Below are 10,521 nucleotides of genomic sequence, written 5' to 3' on the forward strand. Positions count from 1 at the left end.
AAGCCTGCCTCAAGTATTATTTCTTCTTTGAGAATTTCTCAGCTCCCACTCGTTCCTATCACTCGGGATAACAGTGCTTGGTCTCTGGAGCCACAGCACTTTAAGCATGCCTCTGTTAACTCACTTGCTGCCAGGAATTAGAGCCTCTCTCTCCCCAGCACCTGAGTTCTCCCAAGTCGACTGTGAGCAGATTATTGTGTAGTTCTTTCCACATGACAGGAGAATAATACAAATTGTTGAGTAGAATATTAAAAGACAGCAAATACACAGATGATTCAAAACCTATGAAGTATGCCAGGATCAGAAAGCAAATGCTAATTTACACACATACATGATGCTGCTTTGGTCTTCCCAGACTAAGTAATTTGCTTGATTTTAAAGGTAGTAGTTCCATGATAGAACCCTTGCCTAGCAAGCCTGAGGCCCCAGGTTCAATCCCCAGTACTGAAGGGGAATTTTTTTTAAAAGAAAGCATTATGATTATATTTCTCAATATAAAAATGTATGAATTCATTTGCTACCCAAAATGGGCTCTCCTAGAAAAGAGTCATTGAAAAGTCGCTGAGTAATGTGAAATGCTATCCAGCTGCAGTGGAATATTTGTGTTCATTTCAGTCAGCGTGCCTCTGTCTTGGTACTGCCTCTTCATAGAGAGCCCAAGTCAAACAGCATGTTAAGACCTTAGCTGCATTAATGGGGACAGATGAATTCTATTGAAGGTTAACCTTGAATTTTTTAACATTCTCAACTCCAGTATTAACTCCTTTTCTTTTTTATTTTCCCGGAGCTGAGGACCGAACCCAGGGCTTTGTGCATGCTAGGCAAGCATTCTACCACTGAGCTGAATTCTCAACCCCTAAACTCTTTTTCTTTAACTGAATTCATTAACTGAAGAATATATAATGTGCTATGAACTTCGTTTTGTTGTTTTAAAGCCTAATGAAGTATCTTCTTTTTTCCAGTACAAGATTAAAGAGCACGCCAGACCTGAGTATTGGTCTGTAGTGCTAGCTCCTGGGGAGGCTGAGGCAAAGGATTGTAAATCTGAGGCTTGCCTGGTCTATGTAGTGAGTTCCAGGCCAACCAGAGCCACACAGTGAGATCGTGTCTCAAAAAACAAAACAATGCAAAAAGAGGGAGAACTCTTATACTGTACGGTGATTAACTAATCACTTCTTCGGGGTTTTCTATCATAAGTTTTGGACCTAGACTACTCAACTACAATTTGCTATTCACAGAAAAATCCCTAGAGAATGGATAACTTAAAGATGAAAGTTGATTTTTATCTGGCTTTCATGGCATAATATCTATAATGGCTTTAGAAGAATGTAAATAATTAACATTGCTAAGCAGCATCATTGATAATTTTCTGACAAACTTGTGTCTAACACCATTTCCCATATTAAAGCAGTCATTACCAATATAGCATATGAAAACCCGACAGTACCCATGAAAACCTGACACCTGCTTTTTTTTTTTTAAAAAAAAAAATCTTTATTATATTCAGTTGCATATTTTGTGTGGCTGATATAGGAGTGGGTATTAATTCTTATTCAGGAACATAGAATCACATTATCTGGCATCAAGTTGTAGAAAACTCCATTTGGAAGGTAGCTGAGTGACTTGTGAAACTTCCTATTTGAAGTCAAGAATATACCAATCTTGGGCAGAGGGGCAGGGGAGAAGAAGCAGCTTTTTTAGAAGAAGAGAACTGGCTTAAGTTAAATTGAGGTAATTAATTTGAAATCACAAAATAGTAGAAGCTCTATTTTTTAAAAAAACATTTGCAAATCTTTATTAGCAATGTTAAAATTGACCAATTAAATATTTTAAATAGAAAAACTATAAAACATTACACATAATCATAATTCACTCATCGGATATACTCTTCTGCTGAAATTTCTAACACATCTTCATCTGTACATTCTTCTGTCTCTGGCAAGTTGCCCCAGAGTAGGAAGTTTACACCTGGAAACAAGAGGCCACAGAGTTAGTTCTTTAGGGCTGACTACTGCAGTTCAGACATGACATATAAAACTTTACATGCCGAGCTTCTCGTATAGAATATGGTGTCGCTAGTGAAGATAACAGCAGGGAAGGATGTCTTACAAATAAAACCATCTATGACATGAACGTTCTTTAGACTCTTTTAAGCAAGACCTTGAATGTTAGACTCTTAGAGCTCAGAAGGAACTCTGGAGTTCCATCTGCTTCAATCCTGCCTCCAGCTATACAATGCCATTCATACCCTACATTGATAATTTTAAAAATATATTTTAGCCAGATGGTGGCGGCACATGCCTTAAATCCCAGCACTCAGGAGGCAGAGGCAGGAGACTCTCTGAGCTTGAGGCCAGCCTGGTCTACAGAGTGAGTTCCAGGACAGCCAGGGCTACACAGTGAAAGCTATCTTGAAAACCAACAACAAATATATATATATATGTATATATATATATATATAAATGATTTTTAAGAATAGAAATTGCATAAGGTTCTTTTAGATCGAGTGCCTTTTTGTAGGGTGTAAGGGAAAAATCTCTAAATCAGTCATTTACTATATGGAACAGTAGTTAATGTAATTTTCTAATCAAGACAGGAAGGGTCTGGTGGCACAGGCTATAACCCCAGCTACTGGGGTGACTAAGGCAGAATGACTGCAAGTTCTAGGCCATCTTGGACAACTTACTAAGACACTGTCTCGAAAAGTAAGAGGCTTCAGGGGGAGAGCAAGTTGTGGAGTCCTTGCCTAAGAAGTGTGAAGCCCTAGGTTCAATCCCCGGTACACTGGGGTTAAAGCAGTCAATTATAAAAGGGTCTCCTAAAGTATGTGGGCTCTAGAATACAAGCCATCAAGGTAGAGCTGTACTTTATGACTAGGTTACAGAGTCACTGTAAAGAACAATAATCTGAAACAGCACTGACAGAGAATAATCAGGTCCCATTTCAAAGACCCAGCACAGGTGCAGAGAACTAGACCAAACACACCGAGGATAATAAGATGACTAAAAATACTAAATTATGAGAGAATAAAAACTGTCATGAGACAACCTCAAGCTGCTTAGCTGGTAGCATGAGCAAAGGAGGAGCCAGCAGCTCTGGGTATCCACTCTACACTGAGACAGAGGCCACAGTTTCTGCCACTATCGGCATTTTTACTACAAGTATACAGAACTATAGGTATTACTGCTTTGTGTTATCTAAATTTTGTTGTTATTGTGTTTTGCTTTTTTAAGATAGCCTCATGTAGCCTAGGCTAGCCTCTAACTAATGTAGCCGAGGACGGCCTTGGACTCTTGATTTTCTACTTCTACCTTCCAAGTGTTGAGATTACAAGCATGTGCCACTATATCTGGCTAAAATTTTTACAGAATGGCATTATACCAAACACATACTTGGAATTTGTCTCATTCATCTTATTTCTGAGTGGCTAAAATTTTTGTGGAATGGTATTAAACTATATGGATTTTTCTAAGTTATCTCATTCACCTTATTTCTGAGTGCTATGGCACACGAGTGGAGCAGAGAATGGAGGACACCAGGTTGAGACAAGGCATTCCATGTTTCTGCACACTGTGCTGTACATTTCAGCCATGTTGGCATGTGAACTTCCAGGCAATTCTCCCGTCTCCATCCCTCACTGGGATTGAACTCAGCTCATCAGACTTTGCAGCAAATGCTTTTACCTGCTGAGCCATCTCTTCTGCCTAAATCTTGTAAAATGTATCGAAAATACAGCCTGTCATTTCTGAGCCCAATTTACCTCAGCACCAAAGAGATATGAAGATGGTTGAAGCAGTGGAAATAAACAAGTTTATCTTGTTTGAAAGAGATACTGCAATTAAATCAGGAAAGTTCTTATCTGAAGTTATAGAATACATATATATCTACCATGCTCTTCTCCATAATGGTTTCGTGCTTGAATTGCTTAGGATAATAATCATTTCCTAATCCCCACCCCAAGAATAAGTGGTGATCTGCTTCTGGAAACATGTGCAGAGGAGCTGACCAGACAGCAAGGAATTGTTAAGACAAAATCTAAGTGAAAATTAGAATCCATAAAAGTAAATGGAGAGCTTTGAGATATTCGAGGGAATCTGAGCTGAGATTTTCCAAGTGTATTTGGAAAAGCTCTGGGAAATTAGGTTTTATGTGTAGTCTAACACAGACTTTTTAGAGAACTTGCATGCAGAACATTCCAGAATGCAGGACTTATACATCCATTCCTTTGGTGTAACTTATTCAGGGGACTCAAGGACTGTTCCAAAGCCATTGGAAATCTCCCTTTGACAAGCATCTAGCAAATCTTACTTTAAATCATAGTAATAGAGTTACAAAGGAGAAGTTTGATATATTTGGAGTCTGTACTCAGGAACTCTGAAGCGACTTAGCACAATTGGTTCAAAGGAGAAAAAAATAAATGAGGAGATTGGATCTGACAGAAGAGCCACCTTCCTCTCTCTGCCTAGGAGGAAGGAAATCCGGTCTACATCTGTTTCTCATGGATTAGAGTCAGTGCAAATCAAAGAATGCTGGTCTTTTATGTTTGAAAAATTGACCAATATTCTAAAGTAAATCAAAACTTAAAAATCTCCACCCTGTGTTTTGAATCCTATGAAGCAGGAAAAGCAGAATCAAAGCAGAAACTTTTTTTTTTTTTTTTTTTTTTTTTTTTTTTTTTTTTTGAGACAGGGTTTCCCTGTAGTTTCTAGAGACTGTCCTGGAACTAGCTCTTGTAGACCAGGCTGGCCTCGAACTCAGAGATCCGCCTGCCTCTGCCTCCCGAGTGCTGGGATTAAAGGCGTGCGCCAACACCACCCAGCCAGAAACTTTCTTTAATGTGTCCCATGGGCGACACAAATATAAAGTGTAAAGCTTAAATTAGGAGCCTATATTTTACTTGGGGAGTTTGAGGAGTCCTTGCTTGAAAATGACCATCTTAACAGCTATAGTTTTAAATTAAAAGCTGAAGTGATGGACTAAGAGCTACTGTTGAATCCCAGGCAAATAAAAAATCAGTCTTAAAAACACAAGCATAATTAGAAACTTTAAAACCCTTGACAACCTAGCTTGCAATTCATGATCTCTTGGTCTACCATAGCAAATCTTTCTCTTTTCTTTCACACACATACACACCCTACAGTGTAAATAAAATGCAATAAAGATGTTAAAAATCTGTAATATACTTTCTTTTCCTTCTTCCTTCTATATGTGTGTGCACATATGTATGTGTGCAAAGGTCAGAGGGGGGTACTGGTGTTCTGCTGTGTTACTCTCTACTTATACCTTTGAGACAGTCTCTCAGTGAACTTGAAGCTTGCTATTTTGGCTAGATTGATTGTCAGGGAGGCCCCCTAGTAAAGGGGGTTATAGGTACAGTCAGTCACGACTGGCTTTTTCTTGGGTACTGGGGGTCCAAATGCAAGCCTCTAGCCGTGTGCAGCTCTTACCCACTAAATGTCTCTCTAGGCCCCAGTACATTTTCTTTACTAACTTAATTAATGTAACACATTGGTCTTAATATTTTCTTTGACTAGAATTCTACTGTAACTTATTAATATGTTTATACATATAGTTTAAAATTTATTAACTTTTTTATGTGTATGCATGCTTGTCTACTTATCTGTATGCACACCACAGTATGCAGGAGCCTGTGGACATGAGAAGAGGGCATTAGATTATCTGGAACTGCAATTACAGACAGTTATGAGATGCTAATATGGATGCTGAGAACCAAACCTTGGTCCTCTGCAAGAGCAGCAAGGCTCTCAACCACTGAACCATCCCTCCAGCCCCTGAAATATATTTATCTTGAAGAACTGTCAAATAGAGGCTACTCAGTTTCCTTCCCATTCATCACTGCCCTGGCAGGCCCCCTTCCTCCTTTCTTTACACACATGTGTGCATGTATACTCACCTTTGACTATCCATATACTGTCTTCAAAAGCTCTCTGTAATCAGGATATGTATTATGGTACTACTTCACAGTAATAAAATGCTAGTTTAAAAAGACCAATATGCCAAGTGTGGTAGGAGTACCTATAATCATTTTGGAGGCTAAGGCAGGAGGACTGAGCCAGCCTGGGCTACAGTTGTGACTGTCTTAAAAAGACAACATCAAAGCCTAAGCCATTCAGATAAGTCTGAAGCCTTCCCTCAATTCAGCGATCACTGGTGATGAGTTTTGGCTGATAGTTTCATAAGTGAACGTGGGGGGAAAGTGGACCAATGTTTTGCTTTTGATGATCCCAGGTTTCACTCTAACTGTGAAGGTTTCAGGGGTTCCTCTCAGGTACTGACAGATATGTTACAAGGAATGTATACATGGATTGTTTCTTACCAGTGGAGTCTAGTCTGTTAACACCATAAACCGCCTGGCTGTGAAACATCCAGAAGTGTCCATTGTTGCAGGAAAGAAGGCAGGAACTACATGGAACAATCACATGATAGCCTACAATGTTCCCACTTAAAAAAAAAGAAAAGCAATTGTTAGTAGATAACACTGGTAGCAGGTAATACCTGTCTGCTAATGTAAACAGGCCATGTAAGGGTCAGCCCTCTCCTCTAAGTGGCCTGTTGCTGGAAATGAGAAGGGAGCTTACTCAGACAGTACTCACAGGCCTGCACAGTCTGTAAGCGAGACAGTACTAATTTATTCCTGCATTTTTTTTGCTCAGATTATTTTATTCAAACTCTCTTGGGATGTGACTTGTTATGGAAAGTACTCAAAACTGATACAGAGAAAATATATTAAATAAAACTGAGATCTATGGGTGAAGGATTTTGCTAGCTTCAGGACTATAACAAGGTGAGTTTTTAATAGGTCCAAGCTCTTAATAAGATGGCAACTCCCATTTAGTTGCAGTGATTTTGGAGGAATTCAGAAATGAAGCAAATCTCCAGCCCCCAGACAGTTGAAAATGGTTTGTCTTCAGCAGATCTCCCATTTTCTTTTCATGAGTTTCATACTAACTACAGTGAACATACAGGTGTTTTGTTCCTTCTTCTTTTTTTTTTTGGTTTTTGAAGACAGGGTTTCTCTGTGTAGCTTTGGCTATCCTGGAACTCGCTCTGTAGACCAGGCTGGCCTTAAATTCACAGAGATCTGAATGCCTCTGCCTCTCAAGTGCTAGAATTAAAGGTGTGTGCCACCACTGCCTGGCTTTTTGTTTCTTTTTTTTAAAAATGGCACCACAAGTTGTTTATACCTTGATGGTGAAAACTCTAATGTTAGCTCTGTACACCGAGTACAGAAATCTGAGGCTTCTCAGTTAGGCTAGGCTGGCTGGTGAGGGAACTCCACAGATCCTCCTGTCTCCAGCTGGGAGCTGCGGTGCATGCTACCCCATCCAGCTCAAGTTCAGAGCCTCCTATGTCTGCTGCAAGCCCTTGACCACTGGAGCCACCTCCTCTGCTCTCTGATTTTTATGAATGTAAATCCCATTGTTACCTCTTGGATTACACAGGTTTATTGGGAGCAGATATTTGCGAATGCACTTTGAAAAACTACAAATCTTATTTGAAAAGTATCACAAAGATTCTTTTAAAACAATAGCTCTGGGACTGGCAAGATGGCTCAGTGGGTAAAAGCACTTGCTTCTAAGCCTGAGATCTTGAGTTCGAGTTCAATCCCTGGGTCTCCAATGGTAGAAGGAGAGAACCAATTCTCACAAATTGTTCTCTGACCTCCACAGGTGCCAGGGCACACATATGCTATACAGACATACCCATGCACATAAATAGGTAAATGAATAAATGTAATTAAAAATAGCTCTAAGGAACAAATGTTCTTTCAGTGGCTCACTGTCTGGGTTATACCAATGTTCAGTGCAGCCCACAGAATCTCAGACTGTCTACAACAACGCCACGAATTACCATTTTAAACATGCGATGTCCTTCAGTTTACAGCTGCAGATTCCAGTGAAATAGCATCTTCCAATGAAATCCACGGTGCTGGAGGAGAACAAAGTTTACAGTCAAATATACAGAGATTTGAACTCTGAAAAAATATAAAAATTTGCCATATGTTCCCTCTAAAAAATTGTGTGTGTGTCACTTGGGATGGAACTCAGGACCTTACAAATGCTAGGCGAGCACCCTCACATTGCCCGACCATTGAGCTATATTCCCAGGATTCCATCTCACTTTTTAAAATGTACAGTTTAAAACTGAATATGGCCACATTGCCTTGGGACACTTCAGACCATCTTCATTTTGCAAAATGGAAACTATACTTATTATATATCAACTCTCAATTTCCCCTCCACCCACCCCCTAGCTATCAATGTTCTCCTTCAGATATAAATAGTCACAGTGTTTATCATTTGGTACTGCTTTATTTCACTTAGCATAACATACTCAAGACTCATCTCCATTGCAACATGTGACGGGATTTCTTTCCTTTAAGGCAACCTTCTAGGTATCCACTTCTAGATGAGTCAATGGAGATTTAGACTGTCTATCTCTTAGCTATCTCATAGTTATCAGTTGTGAATATAAGTTGCTGCTCTGAATTATTTGGATATATACCTATGAGTGGAATCACTACATTATATGGTAATTTTGTGATTCTGTGTTAATAGCTAAAGAACCACCAAATTATTTTTTATAGTGGCTTTATCATTTCATATTCCTGCAGTATGTAAGGGCCCTGATTTCCCATAGCCTCACCACCAAAGGCTCTTTTAATTGTAGTTGTCACAAATTTCAGAGCTGAACTAGCCTCTAAAATATAAGTATAGCACAATTTTTTAAGAGTTGGGTAATATTTGTGCTCACTATAAACTGTTGGCAGATTGTCTACTGAAAATCACTGCGAGAGCTGGAGGAATGGCTCAGTGTTTGGGAGAATGTACTGCTCCTGCAGAGAACTGGGGTTCAGTTCCCAGGACCCACATCATGCAACTTACAACTGCCCTGTCCAGGGGATCTTACATCTCCAGTCTCTGAGGGCACCTGTGCATGAATTCACCCCTCCTCAAACATATACACTCTTAATGAAAAAAAGAATTCACTGATCCACACACAGTACATGATTCCATTATAAGTCCAGCAAAGAAAATAGCAATGAAAAAGACCTGAGCTTATGCTAGATCCTAACATGTAACATCTTACCCGAGGTGTCCTTATTACCACAGCTATTATAAAGATGGAAGAATATTTCAAATTTGTGTGTGAGCATATTTAATTAAAGCAACACATGGATTATAGAACCTTTGGGACATTAGGTTCCACAATTTTATCATCTAGTGCTTTTTTTTTTGGCACCACACCAAGTGCACACACACAAACTTAAAATATTATCCCATTTATCTCTGTAATAAATGACTACACATAAGCTAATTCATAAAAGATTTCAAGGGGTGAACAGGCTATATATAACTTTACTTGCCTATATTTTAAAACGTTCAAATTTACTATCCTTATTAATCATGAATTTCACTTTAAATGATTACCCACTTCTTTCCAAATGACTGTTAAAGACTTGCTTTCGTGAGAACGGTGTTTGGATAAGGCACTGAGCCTCAGAGCCAATTTAAGGGATGTACGGTCACGTGATTGTAAGTGCCTGGAAACATGACCTCAGTACTGACCACTGTGGGTAAACCACAGACATCGTCCAGACAGTCTGCCCACTTAGATAAACTCAAGGGAATCATCACACTGTTGAGTGGCTGGAACACCAAATGATAACCTTGACTCCCAGGGATCTATGCCATCTACTGCCCAGTTAGCCAAAGGGCTGCCCGCCGGACTTACTCGGTAGGAGGGATGTCTGTAGAGTAAAGGTCTATGTCAGTGTTGGCCAGCAACACAGCCTTCATCCCCCTAGAGCTGAGAACCTGTTTACAGAATTTGCAACACAGGATGGACACGCAACGGTCCTTAAAAGTGCAGCTGTTGGTAGACATAGCGTCCCACGTAGAACGAGGTAAAGAATTTGGAAAAGGGGGAAACAAGCTTAAACCGTTCGAGCTTTGATTCCCAGAGGCTAATAACCAAGTCGGGGAGTCTTTTGAGTTCTCTAATGCTCTAAAATCAGGAAGACAGTTCTGTTTTCCTGAGGAAAAGTAAAATTAGTATTTATTGGGTGGGAAGAGCAAATTTTAGTTCCTTTTGACTTGGTGGGCAGGGGAGAAGGGAATGGAATTGGAGGTGGGGAGAGACAAGTAGGGTGGAAGGGAAACTTTAAACCGGCTTTCACTTTCTGTGGTCTCCAAAGGTCCTCTGCTCTTCGGCTCCCGCCCCCGAATCCAGCGATTCCCGGTTCCCGGCGGGCGGGCGCTTCCCTTTAAAGCCTCGTCTCGCGGACAACTCCCAGCGCGAGCCCCGCCCGCAGAGCGCTCCAAGGCCTCTTCGCAGGGTTCCAGGCCCCTCAGCCCTTTCCTTCCACGCCGCTACGGCCCTGTTCCGCGTCCCTTCTCCTGGCTCGGCCGCGGGCCCCCTCCCTTGCTCCCACGGCTCTCGGCGTCCTCGCTCCCTCAGCTCGAGCACTTGCCACCCTGAAGGTCTCTCCCACAGCGG

The 10,521-nt window shown here is 40.6% G+C and overlaps 1 protein-coding gene across 3 annotated transcripts; it reads right to left on the bottom strand.

The window, feature by feature from the left end:
• Positions 1 to 1,873: 1,873 nt before the first annotated feature.
• Positions 1,874 to 10,303, bottom strand: Fam72a (family with sequence similarity 72 member A). 3 transcript variants are annotated; one of them, XM_038349893.1, is made up of 4 exons: positions 9,871 to 10,303; positions 7,873 to 7,950; positions 6,338 to 6,462; positions 1,874 to 1,968 (listed from the first exon to the last, which is right to left on the bottom strand). In XM_038349893.1, exons 1-4 carry the CDS (start codon positions 9,906 to 9,908, stop codon positions 1,874 to 1,876), a joined length of 336 nt encoding a protein of 111 aa, XP_038205821.1. In that variant the 5' UTR covers positions 9,909 to 10,303. The 3 variants fall into 3 exon arrangements, with proteins under 3 accessions (XP_038205821.1, XP_038205820.1, XP_038205822.1); XM_038349892.1 differs by having other exon boundaries at positions 9,757 to 10,303; XM_038349894.1 differs by lacking the exon at positions 6,338 to 6,462 and having other exon boundaries at positions 1,914 to 1,968; positions 9,757 to 10,303.
• Positions 10,304 to 10,521: the final 218 nt, after the last annotated feature.

The sequence above is a fragment of the Arvicola amphibius genome, chromosome 12 (assembly GCF_903992535.2).
Source record: "Arvicola amphibius chromosome 12, mArvAmp1.2, whole genome shotgun sequence".
Classification (NCBI taxonomy): Eukaryota; Metazoa; Chordata; class Mammalia; order Rodentia; family Cricetidae; genus Arvicola; species Arvicola amphibius.